General features: G+C 36.2%; 1 protein-coding gene across 2 annotated transcripts; it reads right to left on the bottom strand.

Annotated features, from left to right (window-relative positions):
• Positions 1 to 295: 295 nt before the first annotated feature.
• Positions 296 to 16,335, bottom strand: LOC117399693 (protein canopy-1-like). Of its 2 annotated transcripts, XM_033999030.3 has the most exons (7): positions 16,093 to 16,335; positions 14,737 to 14,774; positions 12,610 to 12,710; positions 10,580 to 10,695; positions 3,884 to 4,102; positions 2,412 to 2,508; positions 296 to 652 (listed from the first exon to the last, which is right to left on the bottom strand). In XM_033999030.3, exons 3-7 carry the CDS (start codon positions 12,707 to 12,709, stop codon positions 612 to 614), a joined length of 573 nt encoding a protein of 190 aa, XP_033854921.1. In that variant the 5' UTR covers position 12,710; positions 14,737 to 14,774; positions 16,093 to 16,335; the 3' UTR covers positions 296 to 611. The 2 variants fall into 2 exon arrangements, with proteins under 2 accessions (XP_033854921.1, XP_033854920.1); XM_033999029.3 differs by lacking the exon at positions 14,737 to 14,774.
• Positions 16,336 to 20,537: the final 4,202 nt, after the last annotated feature.

The following is a 20,537-nucleotide window of genomic DNA, read 5'->3' as shown; positions in this document are numbered from 1 at the left end:
TTATTAAATCGTAAGCATTAGTATGGAATATACAGTTAATAAAAAAACAAGCAATCTAACAAGTAACATCAGTAAAGACGAAAGCCCCTGTATTTGTCTAGTATTTTTTTTTTTTTTTTTTTTACTTAAAATAACTGTTTTAAACCCCTAATCATTAGTCCTAGACCATCTTATAAGCTGTATTGGAAAAACGATAGTTATACATAATTCTTTATGTCATGAAACATACAGGTTAAGAATTAAAATCCTTTAAATATTATGGCAACTACAGACATAAAACAGACAAAAAAAAAAACACATTTTAAACTTTTATTGCATGAACAAATCCAAGTTCTTTATATTTTTGGACATTACATACAAGTCTATAGCCATATGATGTATCAACTAGGTCAGCAATGACACTGTTTTCATGGTCACGTTGCTTCTCAATATCATAATCATAACCTAGTGGCTAAGTTTAAAAGCAGAAAACAATCAGTTTTTTAAAATTAAAATTATTTGTTAAAAAAAAAAAAAAAGGGGGGTTGGTCATCATTGGAAGTCCATTTATTTCTCTTTGCAGATATTTCTGCTTAAATGCTCGGGATCATTTCCAGTACAATACCTGTGCATTACAGTTCAGTGTGGAAGGCAAGAGAGTCTTTACATAGATCTGAAAGAGGAGAAAATACACATAGATTAAATATATGTTAATATGAAATAAATAAATAAATAAATAAATAAATAAATAAATAAAAATATTCACAGGGTTAATAATGAAACAAATGATTCTCTATTTTGTTCTATTTGCATTTTGTTTGAGAACTCAAGCTGCATCAGGTGCAAATCAAGCGCAGTTGGACTTTCTTCAAAGATATTTTCAAATAAATTAACCATCATTAAATCAATTTAATGAGCTTTGAGTTAGTAGACAATTGTGTAAAACCAGGCCTTGTACAAGACAACACCCACAATGTAAATATGGCCAGGAAAAATGTAAACACAAATGCATGGACTAGGCATATTTAAAAAGAGTGGCACTATCAATTTACCAATGTGCATCAACCAGAGCACTAAAACACTGACTGGATACTAAAAGTCATGGCTCCCAAATGTTTGCTCTTTGATTTAACCATTCATAAGATAAATCAAAGCTCATTGCATCAAACACCAATGACGAAATAACACATATCTTGAACAAAAAATATTGATTTTGTTACCCCCCAAAGAAATGCATGATATTTCCATAGAGATAAAATATTTACAAGCAAGTCCCATATAGAGTGCTACAAATCTTACATGTAGATTCATATTGTTACAGCATATGTTTTAACACAATATTAAAATGTTAGAGTTCAATATATTAAGCACAATTAAAATATGAAAGACGACTGTTTACAGAATCCTATTGAAATATATAAAAAAAATTACACAGGGTTCTCCAACAGACTAGAAATATAGATTTTCATTTCTTCTGATAATCTGTGGACCTTTACAATGTATTGGTTTCCCTCCCAATTATATAAAACAGTTATCTGTGTACCTGGTATGTCTGAAACTTGAGTTCCCTCCCCCAACAGTACAACACAACTACACTGTGACAGCAGTGCTTGTCACTTTGAAAACCCTACTTCTGTAGACTACTCTAGAGAAGATGCATGTTAAACACAATATAACCTCCCTTCTCTCTTACCCGTTTTGAAGTTTAACATGTTCATTTAACAGCAATATGTTTTATCACTGTTTTACCACCAATAATAATAATAATAATAATAAACAACAACAACTTCAGGCAAATATTACATCTTAAATGTTATTGAGCATATCTATTTTAAGATTGTGTTTTACAGAGTAGAGGAATTTGATTACATCCTGGGTCTCAAAACAAATTCTATAAATTTTTTTTTAAAAAAACCCACCACACAAGAATCTACAACCCTGTACAATCACTATGCTAACTGGTATTCTTGTGTTACTACAGACCCCTTTTCATTTTAATGTATGAAATGTTTTTTTGATATTATAATACCAATTGTGATTCAATAAATGTATATTTTCCTATAAACTTTTTTTTTTCTTTTTTTTTTTTTAAAAAGGTGTATTTTTAAAATCTCGCTGGGGCAAGAATTTGGGCATTATGCTAATCTGGGTTGTTTACAAAAAAATGTTATAATATATATTACACGCACTGTATTGTTGGTCTCCTAATTTTAATTAAATGAATTGTGTATAAGATTGATTTCTTTTTCTTAATTTACTAGGACAGATGGTCATGGTTTTAAACCAAACACAATAAGCCAATATTTGGATTCCAGCATTTATAGAGACTGGTTTCTGGTATGAAACTGCTAGTTCTTTCTCCATAGCAATACTGCAGCAGGGAAAAAGCACAGAGCTCAAAGAGAGCACCACCATTGCATCTGAAACCGTACCTGATATATCCCTGCACAGCTTATCCACCACATGGTCTGCCTCTTGGGCGTATAGTGAAATGATATCATCTTCATACTCTTCTACTATGCTTTCACACTGTGAGGGGAGAATACAAATAGACAGATTTACACACTGCAAACCAGTGGAGGCGAATCATCTTCACAGGGTTACTCTGAAGTGCGCCATTGCACACAGAGGGCATGTCTTTGCAACCCGCTGCCATTTTATTTATGGAGGAATGACTCTGCAGCATCAACAGCGTGCTGCACAAAGTTTTCTAAAACATCTGAAATAAACGTGCTCAAAAAAAAAAAACACACACACACACACACACACACCTTAAATAAATAAAACCATTAAATCCAGAAACAGGAAAAACCTCAAACTCAAAACGAATAGGGCATCATAGTGTATTCTATTGCATTGACTATTACTGACATTATCTTGAGAAATCGGTCTAGTCTGAAGAATGAAGTGAAAATGAAGTGAAAGGCCCTGAGACACAATCTTGTATGCAATTAAAGGCTGGTTGAGATGTTCCAGTTTCCCAGCATTAACAATGGTAAATTACAGCACTCTTTTTGACTGTTATCCACCATTTAAACTAACCAAGAGGATATCGAAACAATTCAAGAAGAGTTCTCAAATTTGTGTAAATGCTGAAACAAAACAGCGTATCCCATTTTAAATTTCTTTAAGTTTCAAGTGATAAGTAATGGTTTTATTCCTATGGATGTCTGCTTAAATAGTAACTATGGTCCTTATTAAAATATATACTTTATCAAATTAGCAAACAGAAAAATCTTTATAAGACCACTAGGTTAGTGGACAAGAATTTCCTCAAAAATCTAAAAGTTTCTTGTTCTTTTGGAATGCATATTTTATGTTATCTTATGTTTATAAAAGTTAAATTAAATTCACTTCTTATAATTAATTTAATATATTATCTTCCCGATTTATAAATCAGATTACAATTGTTATTTAAATTAAATTATTTTAAATATATGCTAGATTCAGGAACACATTTTGTAATAAATGCTTGAAATTAGAAAACTCAATTTACCCATGTGTTATTACAAACAGTGTATTGTTTTACTCAACAGACGTATGTTTTGCAATGAAAGTTTGTCCTCACATTAACAGAGCTGTACCCTTATACCATGGTGCCAATATGGGTATTAGAAATGGTGTATTGCTTGTTCAAAAGAAAGCCAGAGTTATATAATGGTTACATTTGGTCATAAACATTCTTAAGAGTAATACTGTATTGGAAATGCATGTATAATTTAGATCCATCAAACAGTACAACTAAATACTAAAGACAATGTATATTTTATCAAGCCACATTAAATCAGTCATTTGAAAAAAAAAAAAAAAAAAAAAAGGATACAGTATTAAAAAGATGCATACTCAATATAAAATCAGGGGTCTCAACCCAAAAACAAGAAAATAAATAAACAAACATCCTTACCGCAAATTTCAAAGACTTTGAAGAATCTGGTCCATCACCAAACTGAAAATGTTGCAGGTTTCCCAGCATACTTTTGTCAGGATCACCATCCCTTGGAGCAAATCTCTTATACAGTTTTTCTTTAGTCTCCGGGTCAACATACAAGGAATAATCATTCATATGATTGCAAACCTCTTCCATCAGCTCAGTTAAATGAGTCTCTGACCTTGCAAATGGGACCTTGGCGGAAATAAATATATATAACGATTAATAAACAAACACATCATTAGAATTAAGATTTAAAAAAAGACACTATTGTTCCAGTCATTTTGTAAACATATATTTATAGATTATATAACTTTAAAATCCATCACTATGAATTGTATGTTCTACCTTGATCTAAAACTGTTGAATATAACAAATGAATGCTCAAACGTCCAGAAAGAGAAATTATTATTATTACCTTAAATTAATTCTCTACACACTTTTTTTTTTTTTTATTAAAGAGATGTGATCACTCCCCAGGGTTAGCACAAAGAAAATAAGTTTCCAAAACGTCACTTCTCACAGCATCTACCAATTCAGTTTGCATTTCTGAGCAGCTGGGTCATGTCTCTGCCCCCTCTCTTTTTTCGCAGAATTTGTGTGAAACATCCAGATACTACCTATACTCCCAGTGTGACTCTCTGAGCCAACTGCACCAAAGGTCAAAGTGCACCCCTTCCCCTTGGTAGCAGGACAAAAAAGTGTTCTGTCGTCTAGACGGGTCAAGGTGCAAGATGCCCTTGCCCTGGTGTCTTCCCCCCGGAAGGGGGTGTCAACTGGAGCAAAGTGCAGGGTAAACAGCAGAGATGCATCCGCTGGCCTTTGAAGGGGGTTCATCTCAACCCTCCAGTGATCAAAGTAGGAAGTTCTCATGTCAACCCTGGTCACAGGGGCTGGATTGCGGATGAACTATTTCTGCAATGTAGATATATCTAGACTCCATTGTCTTCTTTCAGACACAGTATGGACCCTTCCGGTCCCAGTGATTACATTATGGGCGCATTTTCACATGCGAGCCTCATTTCACAAAGAGGTCTCTCCTTGCTTCACTACCATCTGGTCACAAATCAGATAAAGACCCCAGCTTCAAAAATAAAGCATTGAGTCCGAAATTTAGTTTTATTAATTAATTATTATTTATTCTTTTTGGCAGCAATGAAACAAATAATATTTTACACTTTTTTTACTGAAAGATGGAAATTAAATTAAAAGACAATTCAATTAAATTGAAATTGCGATTCATTAACAAACAGATTAAATTGTTTAGGATATGGATATATGCATAACCAATTTAAAAGATACAAATGTTTCTTAAATACGGCACATTTTGTTAAAATTAAAATTAATTTTCATACGCGGATATACAGATGCAGTGAATGTTTACATTTTCCCAGATCATAAATTCCTATAAATTGTTAACAGCATAATTTCATATTTTCCTTGCAGCTTCCAATTTATTTGTACTGCATCCTCTATTGAATTTTTAAGATCATGAAATCCGGAAAATGGTTGTGAATTAAATTCTTCTCCTTAACAGTCTGAAGGTTTTGAATAGGACCTGTCAATAAAGAATTTCCAGAGGAATAAGAAAGGGCTTGGATGTCCTCACACAGCAGAAAAGGCCTCTCTGAGATACTACCCTCCATTGAATTCTCATTGGAAAGGCAGCCATTATTGAAACACAATAAAACAATCCAGAAGAGCATTTTATGTAAAATGCAAACCCCCAATATAAATGTGTTTGTTCTGATTAGGAAACATATACAGAACGGTTTTACATAGATTGCAGATTAGTAACTACAAATTAATAAAAACAAAGACGTTGGTAGAGTATTATTTCTGCTTCAGAACGAGTGGTTTTTATATACATATGCCAGATTTAATTGTCTAGTCAATTTTAGCCATTTCTCCCACAATGTTATTTTAATATGAGTACTAAAAAGAAATTCAGTAATAAATTAAGAAAGCTTTAAAACAAACAAAGAAAAGTTTTTGGTTATGTCCTTAATATAACACAGAAAGATCTCATACAAGAACAGGGCATTCATATTTATATTACACTCTTACATGCCAATATAGAAAGAATATTTGCTGCATGTGTCAACAATGAGGATATTTAGGGATGCATTGCTGAAGCACAACTACTTTGCTGTAGGGTAATTCATGTGGAATATATGAATACAGAGTCTCACTCGGGGATTTTGGGAACTATAATTAGCATTTATTTCAAACTAATCCACTATGAGGAACAGTGTATAAAATGTCCTCATATAATATGCAAATCAGATCAAGTTTATTTTTATTTATTTTTTTATTGGCTGATATAACTGGACAGAAATAATGTTTAAATTCCAGAGAGACGTATATAACATTTAAAGAGATTTCAGTCTGTGCGTGAAGTTAACAAGAACGGATGGAAACGCCTGGTGCTACAGAAGAAGATTAGTTTATTACATATAACATACTATACAGATATATAACTAATTTCATTGCGTTTGCTGAAGGGATTTATGAGCAATACTTTTTCTCCAATATACATTTATGATCAAACAAAATGCAATAGTCTCTTGGGATACAGTCTACTGTACAGAAGTAGTACATCACTTTATCACCGATACTTCCTGACATGAACTACAGGGTCCATCATCTAAATGAAGTGTCACATTCTATTTTCATTCACAATGATTCAAATATTTAAATAATAAAAGCAAGTCAGCACTATGGACTGAACACACTCTTCAGTATTGGGCAATGCAAACAGGAACCTGGTCCACTCATATAGCCTGTGGTTTCCAAAGTAACGGTCGTCAGCACTTGTAGTCTGCTTTTAATGAAACCCCCTGCAGCCTTGTAAGCATAGAATATGGACAACAAATCACAAAACCCTTCATATTGTATCATGCCATAGGTACATATAGATCTCATTTTAATGACATTGCCTTGTTGATTTATAACCTCTCCATTTTTCTTTCTTGCAGTGATAGTCCAACAACTACTGAAATACCAAAAATGTAAACTGAAATACAAGCACCTGCGCTTTCCAATAATATCAAAAGAATGGTGGCATAGAATCATCTATCAGTTCAAATCAAAAAGGGATTAGCGCCACATCCAACAGGAAAGACCATTCATTTGTCATCAAGGGCTCTGCCTCTTATTTCATTCACCCTTATCTTCTGGCACTACTTTATCAGTAGTTTCAATAAGAAAAATATATAGAACTGCACATTTTAGACTTATTCAAAATGTTGTTTTTTTTTGTTTTTTTTGTTTTTAAAAAGGGAGCATTCAAAGTCCAAATCTTTGACTCCCTTGAATTTTTCTGCCAAACTTAAGCGCAGAAAAAAAAAATAAAAGGTTTAGAGTAGGAAATGTGACCATGGCGAGAAATTCACACTTGTCCAGAAGCCAGTCCTAGGTTTCAGAACTCCACTTGTTTACGTATATGATTGAAATGAACAGTTGCCAGAAATTTGAGCAATAGGCCCATGCAAAATGTACTCTGAAATCATGGCACTTCTCACAGCATGAATAAATCCCACCCGAGCCTGCAGGTTTACTAATAGGAGTTGTTCATGGAGCTCTAGCAGTGGAACAGTGTATTTAACAAGGGTCTGATTGCACAAACCTCCCTCATTTAAATAATATACCTCATTAACAGTAGTGCTGAAAGCCAGGACTGAGTGCAGAGCTAGTGTTAGTTTCTAACCAGTTTTTTATTTTACAGTCAGCACTTGGATATCCGTTACCCAGATACACGTCAGTCGCATTTTACCGCCTTTGTATTAAGAAGAAAATCAATCCTCATTATTATTATTTTATATATATATATATAGATAGATATAGATATAGATTATATATAAAAAAGAGAGAGAGAGAGAGAGAGAGAGAGAGAGAGAGAGAGAGAGAGAGAGAGAGAGAGAGAGAGAGAGAGAAAACCAACTAAAGTACATGGAAGCTTACTTATTTTAAAACACAGTCCATTCAGATATGTATTTGACATTGTATCTGTGTTCCCTGAAAACGGACAAGGGTTGGAACGGGCCAAAATGAAATAATCAGATATGTGTCACACTTGTAGGGTTATATATGCGAGTCCCGACTGTGTGTGTGTGTGTGTGTGTAAATATATATATATATATATATATATATATATATATATATATGGTATTGCCTTTTTTGATTAGTGTATTCCATTATATTAATGTTAGTATCCTGGATTGAGAAAGTCATCTCATTTTCATATGTAAAATGGCCTGACTGCAAAATTAGTTTATAATGTTGGTATCTAGAAATTTTGATAATTTAGAAATTATTTTGGTGATGTCACGATCACGCATGGCAGCAGAAATCCTTAAGACAAATATTTTAACCCCTAAATGGCAGGTGAATATAGTTGATTCAGTCAAAAATTCACATATACTTGCAATTAATAATGGGTTCAACAAGAGTTCTGTTTTACATTTGAAAAATACCATTAAGCATGCTTAAATAAAATAAAAATAGCAATCAAAATAAAAATAAAACACAGAACAGTTACGAAACACTAAGGACATTCTCCTGAACAAAAAAAGAAGATATAGCTTTATGTTTTCAGTTACAAAGTAAAAACAGTGATGTTTATAAAAAATATACACTTCAAACCAACTCGAAATGGGATAGAAGCTTACCTTTGGGTGTTCTTGAGGTGCATCAATAAAACTTTTTTTAGTGTTAATTTTGGTTTGTACACATCGCCTGAAAATAAAGCCAGGCGCCATATTTCTATTGCTGATACAAAATGGATCCAGTAGTTTTGGAATTCTGCCCAAATGCATGCCGTCATCAAATCGGCAAAAACACACTGGTTTCAGAGTTTCTAAACTTAGAAATAATGATGTCGACCAGTTAGAAGCAATTACAACCCATTTCTTATGCTTCAAGGGAACTACAATGAACTCTGTGTCTGCAGTTAAGAAAAGACTGAATAAAAAAAAGGAGAGAAAACTTTTGTTCCACACAACACAATTGATGATGGGTTACATGTTTTTAACTGTAGAATTGGTAATACTAAATGCCGATATTTGAGTCCTCACGCAAAACATGTGGACCCTTATACGGTGATTGAGTCTGTCCATTTGTTTGTCATACTATGCACAATAACTGCCTGATTTTATATCAATCTTCCCCAAACTTATCATAGAATCCTAGCCCCTAAAGGACATTTCAGATTTAATTTGGTTATTTTCCGATAAACGTTAGACTTTATATGAATATTTTAAAACTGTTCATGCACTCCATAAAAATACATCACTTTACACCACGGCCGTCTAATGAGTGTGCACAATACATACTGCAGAGGGCAGTAGAAGTTATTAAGTTACGTGGGGTCTGCAGTAAACTTAGTTTATTACACACCATCAAAACCAATCAGATCGTTCCGTTGGAGTGGGATATGTCACACTACACTACCAATTTTGATTTTTTTTTGTGTATGAAATTGAAGCTGAATAAAATATTCCATCACTTACGACAACTGTCCAGACTATTGCAGAACACAGCAAAGTAAAAAGCAAAAAGATTAGATTTATTTACGTATCTTAGAAAAATATGAATAAATGAAACGTAAAAACAACTTTATTTTTTGTGTTTGTTTTTTAAGTAATGGTATATAATTAAGCAATGAGTTGTTTAAGTACAGTGAACATTCAAAATTCCAAAACGTGGAGTGTTTGTCCTTGAGAACGCCCAAAATAAATGTAATGTTGAAAATACACCAACAAGCGAGTGTGGAAAAGAATGCTCCAATGCAATTGTTATTTTGATCCAGCACAAGGCTGTAAGAACATGTTACTTTGCATGAACTCTGACAGTTTGCTTCATATGACTAAGTCCAACATACTAACCTTAAACAGGTTGACTATGTTTTATTTGTTTAGTCTGATATTCTGTGTATATGTACTGGACCAAAGTAGTGCGATTCCCCTCCTGCCCCTAAAATACAAAAAAACCCTGTAAAGCTTATATTCATCGTTCTAACCGGGGCCTGTCCAGAAACATTACACCAGCTGGAGTGACGTTTGTCCTTTACTTGTTTTTTATTTTTTTATAATATATATATATATATATATATATATAGACACACACACACGTCAGAAATTCAAATGAATATAGTAATATTAAAATTAGCCAGCTCATGTGGCTGAGAACTATACCAACCAGGGTGTGATAAACATACACAGACAGGCAAAAAACTGAACCTGTTATCCTTGTCTGGAGCAATCAACTATAATGGAGGAGGGCACAGACAGCTCCAATTACTGTGTTTGCATCACTGGTCCGCCCACTGTAACAAGTGAATCTAGTACCAACATACTTATACTGGGGTGACCTCAGAGGGAGGAGAAAAAATAAATAAATAAATCAATAATGTTTCATCCTCTGTATAAAAGGAATGTATTAGTACATTTTTTTATTGGTTTTGATGCTAATTCTGCATCTGAATTCTTTAATAGTTTTTTAGACATTTACATATATTTTGTACTTCAAGTTCAAAAAGACCAAAAAAAAAAAAAAACACACAAAATAAAGAAATTCACTTTTATCCCAGAGGATGTCAATGCAATTTATTTTAGAATTAACTGCCCCCCCCCCCTCATTTTACTTTACATGCTTGCATAAAATAACTTGTACCTTACTGTGTTTCTGGCTTCCATCTGGAGCAATTCTAAAATTTCCTACTTGGATTGTCTTCTTTGGATCCACTTGTTTTATGGAGTAGTTTAGCTCCTCAACTATTGCCCTGCAGGCTAAAGAAACAATGCAAAAAAAAGAACGAACTTTTAGAACAAAACGCAGAAAAGAAACTAAGCATACATCACCTGTTTCAAGCTCTTATAGTGTAAATGAACATACTTGAAGTACAGCAAGAAATGCAATTTTTCAATATTTTATATATATAATTAGGCAAAAGAAAACAATGCTGATTGAGTGATTGAGGCTCCAAAGTTGTGCTTTTTCTCATGTTTTAGTTTCTCACTGAATCGGAATCAGTGTCATTATGACAGAGTTCCCAGCCTATGCACTGTAGCAGCAGCAACCCCAGTAAAACAGCCACAAAGGGGTGCCAGGTATTTTGCTTATTAGCCAGATACAGTAATGTACAAAATGCCAAGCTTTAGCTGAAAGCCCTTAAATGTGCAAATGAGCTAATATACACATGATCTAATATCTGACTTCAACTCTTGATTATACAACCCAGAAAACAGAGCGACACTACCACAAACAGCTGAGAATTAGGTCAAACCAGAAATCAAAATGGTTTGTAAACATGAATTACAATGGAAGGAAAAGAAGTGTGGTCTGTATGACTATTGATATGGACAGAGTTTAAAACAATGTAACAGTGAAATGATGCATTTTTAAAAGTGTAAGTTGAGCGATAAAAATCGTGCAATGCACAGTCTCAAAGCATGTGGTCTGCATCATCGATCAAACTAAACATTTTCCTAGTGCTAGTGGAGCATCTTGGCACTTTTTTTTTTTTTTTTTAAATTAGGATGTAATCAGAGTGTATGGTTGTTTGCACCACTATAATATACATTGCTATCAGTGCAGTTATTTTTGAATTCCTTATGTGAAAAAAAAATGTTTTGGATCTTCTTCTAATGAGTATGAAACCTACAACATATCTTAATGGGTCACTAAATTATAACATTTAAAATCAAGGAAAATGTATTTATACAGTGTTAAACCTTTTAGTAGCAAACAAGTCACAAGTTCGATTGCAAATGCTTCATACAGGATAGAGTGTCTTAACCCTTTAAGGTACAAGGGGCATACTGTATGGGTCCCACAAATAAAATCATGCTAACTTTCATATTTTTGCAAGGTGCACAAAACAGGTTTAATATTTCCCGACAGGTCCAAATAGTCAGTTTCCTTGTGATACCCAAGTCACCATTTTAAACGCTCAATTCCTTCTGTGCAGTACCTTAAGGAGGTAATGACCAGATATACTGGTACGACCCAACATTAAAAATGGTTTTAGACCAATTCCTATAAATTGCTTCTCCTCCTGCATGCTGTACTATTAGTGAAACGTTACAGCTGCAGTTCCTAAAAATACCGGCATATTACTATGTTATACCGGTATGTTAACGAAGGCTATATGCACCTGGGATAAAAAGCTCCCATGTAAATCGGGTCATTTTCTTTAAACCCTTATCTATTTCAAGGTAGAAATCCATAACTTATTTTTTGTAGAACCTAATCATCATTCTGTGTGATAACTAGCAAGTGGGCTTCTAACTACAACTACCAATGTTTAAGTATTGTACTTTCACAGGGGAAAAGCCTTTATAAAATTTTAAATTTTTGAAGATTTTATCCAAGATATTGGTGCAGACCTGTGTCAAAACACAATGTCCATTGAGGTCATACTAAAAAGGTTGCACAGTACTAAAATGTAGATTTATAGACGAAAACAAAGTTGAAGCAAGGAAGTCCCTGGTGAAAGCAAAACGCAGCTTAACTGTAATGCATGTAAAATGGACTGTTCCACATTATGGAATAAGCTTTTGTAAATTGTCTATTGGTTGCTTTTAGAAATGTCTGATTTTACCACGGACCAATGGGCCTTTGCTTTCAGGCTTCTCAACTTCATTACACATTCATTGCATTTAATCTGCTTGACTGGAAATAAATCTAATATTTTCACTTACCGGAACAATACAATACTTCGTCTTTTTTCCCTTCTACTTTTTTAGAACAAAGACAGAGTACCATTAGCAAAATACCACATTTCATTATAAAGGACTCCATTCTGCAAAAAAAAAAAAGAGAAAGAAATTAGCATTGTGGTGGTTGCATTTATTTTTAAATGTTGTGTTTTTGGTAATGTCATTTATATATATGTTAGATAACCTGTTAAAGTTAAAACAATTATTTTCTCTAAAAGAAAAATATATACAGTACTGTGCAAAAGTTTTAGGCAGGTGTGAAAAAATGCTGTAAAGTAAGAATGCTTTCAAAAATAGACATGTTAATAGATTATATTTATCAATTAACTAAATGCAAAGTGAGTGAACAGAAGAAAAATCTAAATCAAATCCATATTTGGTGTGACCACCCTTTGCCTTCAAAACAGCATCAATTCTTCTAGGTACACTTGCACAAAGTCAGGGATTTTGTAGGCATATAGTCAGGTGTATGATTAAACAATTATACCAAACAGGTGCTAATGATCATCAATTCAATATGTAGGTTGAAACACAATCATTAACTGAAACAGAAACAGCTGTGTAGGAGGAATAAAACTGGGTGAGGAACAGCCAAACTCAGCTAACAAGGTGAGGTTGCTGAAGACAGTTTACTGTCAAAAGTCATACACCATGGCAAGACTGAGCACAGCAACAAGACACAAGGTAGTTATACTGCATCAGCAAGGTCTCTCCCAGGCAGAAATTTCAAGGCAGACAGGGGTTTCCAGATGTGCTATCCAAGCTCTTTTGAAGAAGCACAAAGAAACGGGCAACGTTGAGGACCGTAGACGCAGTGGTCGGCCAAGGAAACTTACTGCAGCAGATGAAAGACACATCATGCTTACTTCCCTTCGCAATCGGAAGATGTCCAGCAGTGCCATCAGCTCAGAATTGGCAGAAAACAGTGGGACCCTGGTACACCAATCTACTGTCCGGAGAAGTCTGGTCAGAAGTGGCCTTCATGGAAGACTTGCGGCCAAAAAGCCATACCTCCGACGTGGAAACAAGGCCAAGCGACTCAACTATGCACGAAAACACAGGAACTGGGGTGCAGAAAAATGGCAGCAGGTGCTCTGGACTGATGAGTCAAAATTTGAAATATCTGGCTGTAGCAGAAGGCAGTTTGTTCGCCGAAGGGCTGGAGAGCGGTACACGAATGAGTGTCTGCAGGCAACAGTGAAGCATGGTGGAGGTTCCTTGCAAGTTTGGGGCTGCATTTCTGCAAATGGAGTTGGGGATTTGGTCAGAATTAATTGTCTCCTCAATGCTGAGAAGTACAGGCAGATACTTATCCATCATGCAATACCATCAGGGAGGCATCTGATTGGCCCCAAATTTATTCTGCAGCATGACAACGACCCCAAACATACAGCGAAAGTCATTAAGAACTATCTTCAGCGTAAAGAAGAACAAGGAGTCCTGGAAGTGATGGTATGGCCCCCACAGAGCCCTGATCTCAACATCATCGAGTCTGTCTGGGATTACATGAAGAGAGAGAAGCAACTGAGGCTGCCTAAATCCACAGAAGAACTGTGGTTAGTTCTCCAAGACGTCTGGGCCAACCTACCTGCCGAGTTCCTTCAAAAACTGTGTGCAAGTGTACCTAGAAGAATTGATGCCGTTTTGAAGGCAAAGGGTGGTCACACCAAATATTGATTTGATGTAGATTTTTCTTCTGTTCACTCACTTTGCATTTAGTTAATTGATAAATATAAACGATTAACATGTCTATTTTTGAAAGCATTCTTACTTTACAGCATTTTTCACACCTGCCTAAAACTTTTGCACAGTACTGTATATCTATATATCTATATACTATAACACACAATTCTCATGAAAATGTGATTATTCCTTATGTGCCATGAAGTGTAAAAAAATAAATAAATAAATAAAATAGGTTGGAATATTCAACACAAAAACCAAGACAAGGAAATACAAAAGATCATTATTTCAGCAAGTTGAAACACAGTACTAATGAAGTGATCTGGCGAGGCTGGCAAATGAACAGATCAACATATCAGTGCAAGCAAGCGATAATAACTTGTTCTGTCACTGTATTTAAATTCAATGTGAGCACACCCCACTGACCAATCAATCTGCAGCACGTTCCACAGCTGAAATGTATACTGCGTTACAAGAGTAAAAAACAGCAAAAATTAGTAAAAAAAAAGTTTAAGTTTGTTGTCAAACAATTTTCACTATTAGGACCAAAAGCAAATGAAAGAGGTATTGAGATGAAAAACTTCTGCAAAGTACATTATCCATGACACAAGCATGCATAGGAATCCATTTTGATACTATTTTTGTTTTGGTTTATTTATGTATTTATTGTTAGATGGCCTTTCTTTTTATTGTTTCATAATTCTCCACATATAGAATTGCCAATAAATGTTGGAAAAGCATATTTAATAAACAGCAGATTGCGCAGAACAAGGCAGCAGTATACAGTGGGTCTCCCTGTGATACTAATGACTTCCACTACTACCAGAGCATGCCATTTGGCGTGCATGTCTACCATGGAGGCAGGTGGTAGATTTCACACCCCAACAAATCACAGGTTCAGCTTCCAGTCATTACAGGTCTCAGACACAGGTGCAAACAAAACCTTTCTATTAGTGCAGGTGGATGCACTAGCACCACCTATGGAGTACCTACAGCCGTATCTCTGTCTCTGAGACTGCATGCTTTCCTTGCAGCCAATTAAGCAGTCTGCTCCATTCACACATCCCTTCTAGGTCTCTGATAAATCACCTTGTAGGTCATGCCTCATTACTGTCACAGTATTCAGTACATTTAATGCCACCTGGAGGAACTACACTGGTGCAATTGCATTGGAGGCGTGGACAGGTTTAATTTCAGCAAACCTGCTAAACGGCCTTGGAGAGAGGCTGTACTGATTAACACAAGTAACTCATAAAACTAATTAAAAGTTGTAGCTGCAGCGACAAAGACTGTACTTGCATGAAGTGGCCTATTAACATTTAAAATGGCCCTTTACAGAAAACTATTCTTTAGCATTCGAAAAAAAAAAAAGTAGTATATTAATCATATAATGATCTAGTCATGATGTACAGAGAAACATTCTGGGGGGGGGGAGAAAGATATGGAAAAGAGAGAGCCAGGTATCTAGCCATGCTAATGCACCTGCACTCTGCTCTACAGCAGGCAAGCACTGGCACATGTGTTTGGACTGAAAATACTGAATACACAGTTTTTACTTATGATACATATTAAACGTGACTACGAAATCTACTTACTGAATATATTACTTGAATACATTATTTAAATAAATGTATTATTATTATTATTATTATTATTCTCTGGACCTATACACGTCGTTTATATACATTTCGATATTGATAATTGCTGACATATACGTAATGTATAGGCGCGTTATTATTACTTCAACTAAAACATATACATTCGTACAATAACACAACTTACCTGGGCTGGTGTGACACAAACTATCGCGAGTCTGACAACACAAACTTTGGCCACTGTAAATAAAATTATAATGAAAACAAAAACGCTCTTTTTTTCAGAAACAAATCAAGACATATGACAGCGTCTCCTTCGCGTCTGTCTCGCTCTATATATTTGGAGACCTATTAACTACATTTCACAATCAGCAACCGGTCACAGGCGTGCTCTTCTCCTGCGCTGCCACGATGTACAGGAAGTGTAGAAACTGACAACTAAAAGGGCCAACAGAATTCCAAAGCAGCGGCAGGTAACCAATTAAAATGAACAAAAAGCGGGGCTTGTAACCAATTGAAATGAACAAAAAGCGGGGCTTGGTGTCGTTAGTAAACTATCAAATGACCCGGATGCAGGCAAGTTAATATTAATACATGTATATGCTTACGTTTCGAATGTAGGTCTAAAAAGCGTCACTTCTTTCGACAATTAGTTTATTTATTATTCCAGAATATTAATGATAGTCCTGACCAAGTGCTGAACAAGAAGTACAGTATGGCGAAATATATCTTAAAAACAATGAGGTTTCAAGTTTCAGTGTCGAGGAATTGTATCAGTCCCTCCCTGGAATATATGCAGACACGAACAAATTATGATACGCCGCAGAACAGGTTTGGTTAATTAATGGAACGTGGGTGCTTTTGAAAGGAAAGAGTGAAAAAGTGTAAAACGACGCTTGGATTTTAATGTACTGAATTCTGTTGTACTTGTTGACGCAACGTTACTGTGGATTTCCCGTTGTGTAAGCCTAGTTTTGTGTAATTATACAACTTACTGGGAGCGTGTGGCAACTGGTAACAACACAGCCTCAGCTCCAGATCCTTTCTTAAGTTTGGCAGAGGCTTGTTTTCAGTCCAAAGTAAAGGTGAACCATTATTAAGACATAAAGATAACACTTTATATAATGTACACATAAATAATGACACTTTACAGCATGTTATTGTTATCATTATTATTGTTACCATTATTATTAGTAGTAATAGTCGCAGTGTGATAGGTATTATTATTATCAGCATTATTAATAACAATAATGATGATACTAATAATACCTGCCATCCTTTGGTAAACGTGTAAGGTGATGATAGCTATACATACCAAAAAGGACCACGTTAAAAATGAAAAAAGAAAAAATAAAGACTTTTTTTTTATATATATATATAAAGTTAATAAATATATACAGTCGTGTATATCAACGTCTCAAACGATTATGTTCTTGCTGGACACTCACCCAGTTGACACTACCTCATCTGTGAAGCGGTGCCCATGGTAACAGATTGTACATCGTATTGCTATGTACTGCGATGCTTCCTGTGAGCAGACATACTCAATTACATCCCTTTCCAGCTGGATGACTGAACATCCAACGCCGTTACCGTTACGTGAAGTGTATAATGCATAGGCCTATAGCACTGCGTTAGAGGGGATTAAACACTTAAACAAAACATAGGCATGTGACTGTACCCGACGCCAGCACTTTGATACAGTAACCCTATCTGTGACTGTACCCGACGCCAGAACTTTGATACAACAACCCTATCTGTGAATGTACCCGAAGCCACCACTTTGATACAGCAGCCCTATCTGTGACTGTACCCGACACCAGCACTTTGATACAACAACCCTATCTGTGACTGTACCCGACGCCAGCACTTTGATACAGCAGCCCTATCTGTGACTGTACCCAACGCCAGCACTTTGATACAACAACCCTATCTGTGACTGTACCCGATGCCAGCACTTTGATACAACAACCCTATCTGTGACTGTACCCGACGCCAGAACTTTGATACAACAACCCTATCTGTGACTGTACCCGACGCCAGCACTTTGATACAGCAGCCCTATCTGTGACTGTACCCGACGCCAGCACTTTGATACAACAACCCTATCTGTGACTGTACCCGACGCCAGCACTTTGATACAACAACCCTATCTGTGACTGTACCCGACGCCAGCACTTTGATACAACAACCCTATCTGTGACTGTACCCGACGCCAGCACTTTGATACAACAACCCTATCTGTGACTGTACCCGACGCCAGCACTTTGATACAACAACCCTATCTGTGACTGTACCCGACGCCAGCACTTTGATACAACAGCCCTATCTGTGACTGTACCCGACGCCAGCACTTTGATACAACAACCCTATCTGTGACTGTACCCGACGCCAGCACTTTGATACAACAACCCTATCTGTGACTGTACCCGACGCCAGCACTTTGATACAACAGCCCTATCTGTGACTGTACCCGACGCCAGCACTTTGATACAACAGCCCTATCTGTGACTGTACCCGACACCAGCACTTTGATACAACAACCCTATCTGTGACTGTACCCGACGCCAGCACTTTGATACAACAACCCTATCTGTGACTGTACCCGACGCCAGAACTTTGATACAACAACCCTATCTGTGAATGTACCCGAAGCCACCACTTTGATACAACAACCCTATCTGTGACTGTACCCGACGCCAGAACTTTGATACAACAACCCTATCTGTGACTGTACCCGACGCCAGCACTTTGATACAGCAGCCCTATCTGTGACTGTACCCGACGCCAGCACTTTGATACAACAACCCTATCTGTGACTGTACCCGACGCCAGCACTTTGATACAACAACCCTATCTGTGACTGTACCCGACGCCAGCACTTTGATACAACAACCCTATCTGTGACTGTACCCGACGCCAGCACTTTGATACAACAACCCTATCTGTGACTGTACCCGACGCCAGCACTTTGATACAACAACCCTATCTGTGACTGTACCCGACGCCAGCACTTTGATACAACAACCCTATCTGTGACTGTACCCGACGCCAGCACTTTGATACAACAACCCTATCTGTGACTGTACCCGACGCCAGCACTTTGATACAACAGCCCTATCTGTGACTGTACCCGACGCCAGCACTTTGATACAACAACCCTATCTGTGACTGTACCCGACGCCAGCACTTTGATACAACAACCCTATCTGTGACTGTACCCGACGCCAGCACTTTGATACAACAGCCCTATCTGTGACTGTACCCGACGCCAGCACTTTGATACAACAGCCCTATCTGTGACTGTACCCGACACCAGCACTTTGATACAACAACCCTATCTGTGACTGTACCCAACGCCAGCACTTTGATACAACAACCCTATATGTGGCTGTACCAGATGCCAGCACGCACACATCATCTGACTTGTGATTGTTTTTGGTTTGTTTTAAATTTGTACAGCCTCTAAGGACATTTCAAAAGGATCAGCTTGACTCAGGTTTTCCCTGAGGTATGTATATGCACACTAATTCCCTCACAATTACTGTCTGTCAGCACCTCAACACATACTGCAGCTGATTTGAATCAGCACCCCACCAAGCACTTAAACAAATAAACACAAGCCACTGGAGAAAGGGGGAGGTCTGTAGTGATACAGGGAAGATACAGTTAAAAGTGTCTTCAGATTATTGGTGGTGCTTTAATTATAGCGTCACTTATATTAAAGGGGACTACTCATCAAGATGAAAGATGTAATGTGTGCAGTAGCCTTCTGCCAGTGTTGGTTTCATAGTGTCTCCATTGAACATAAGAAGAGTGATCATCCCGTTCCTATTAACTAGATGCTCTCAAAACTTTGTCAAGTCAGGTCTTAAAGGATCCCAATGATTCAGCATCAACAGCACAGCTAGGTAACCCATTCCATAAACAGTCAATTAAGAATCCTATTTGTTTATTCATTTATATTTATCATACGCACACATGCATTTTTGTTCTTTAGAGAGATCCCAAGACAAAAATCATAATTATAATAAAATAATGGCCATCAGTTATAGTATAAAGTAGTATGAAATAATAATAATAAAAACAACAAGCAACCAGGTAGAAACTACAGGATTAGTTAACCTTGATTTTACCAGCATTTGTTAGTGAAAAGATGCACCAGAATATAAAAACTGTTACAGGAGTTTTTCATGTTTCATCTGTTCTTAGAAATGAAACCTATACATGCAGAGCCGACTGCCTTCCAGCTGGTTGAAAATGCTGCTAAAGAAACAGCTGTTAACATGTTAATATTTTATAACCCAATCTCTTCTCCTGTCTTATCTTAATGAATATTAATGAACTGTATGTTAATAGAGATCCCTGGAATGCCCTAGTAAGACATGTAAATAGTTGTGCTTTATCAAGAAGGATACAGTAAATATTATTAACTAAAACATAACAAATACAACCCTACTGTGACCAGGACCATAAACTAAATGAGTTCTAGAGTAAATAGCGTCACATGTACTGCTTGGGTGTGTGTTGATTTCCTTTTGTGGTGGTTTGAATCTTCCTGACTGAATGGTTTCTTGTTTTCTTAGTTTCTTGTTTTAATTATATCTCAATTTGTGCATTGTTCCTTTCGTA

The sequence above is a fragment of the Acipenser ruthenus genome, chromosome 4 (assembly GCF_902713425.1).
Source record: "Acipenser ruthenus chromosome 4, fAciRut3.2 maternal haplotype, whole genome shotgun sequence".
NCBI lineage: Eukaryota > Metazoa > Chordata > Actinopteri > Acipenseriformes > Acipenseridae > Acipenser > Acipenser ruthenus.
The sequence above is the reverse complement of the archived record's forward strand: the minus strand, read 5'-3'. Positions and strand labels throughout refer to the sequence as shown.

What these genes read in the sequence shown, in the direction of transcription:
- LOC117399693 (XM_033999030.3), bottom strand. Translation starts at nt 12,709, where the DNA reads ATGGAGTCCTTTATAATGAAATGTGGTATTTTGCTAATGGTACTCTGT. An exon ending in CGAAGTATTGTATTGTTCCG is followed by an intron (nt 10,696 to 12,609) that starts GTAAGTGAAAAT and finishes TTGTTTCTTTAG; the next exon opens with CCTGCAGGGCAATAGTTGAG. An exon ending in GCTGTGCAGGGATATATCAG is followed by an intron (nt 653 to 2,411) that starts GTACGGTTTCAG and finishes CTCCTCTTTCAG; the next exon opens with ATCTATGTAAAGACTCTCTT.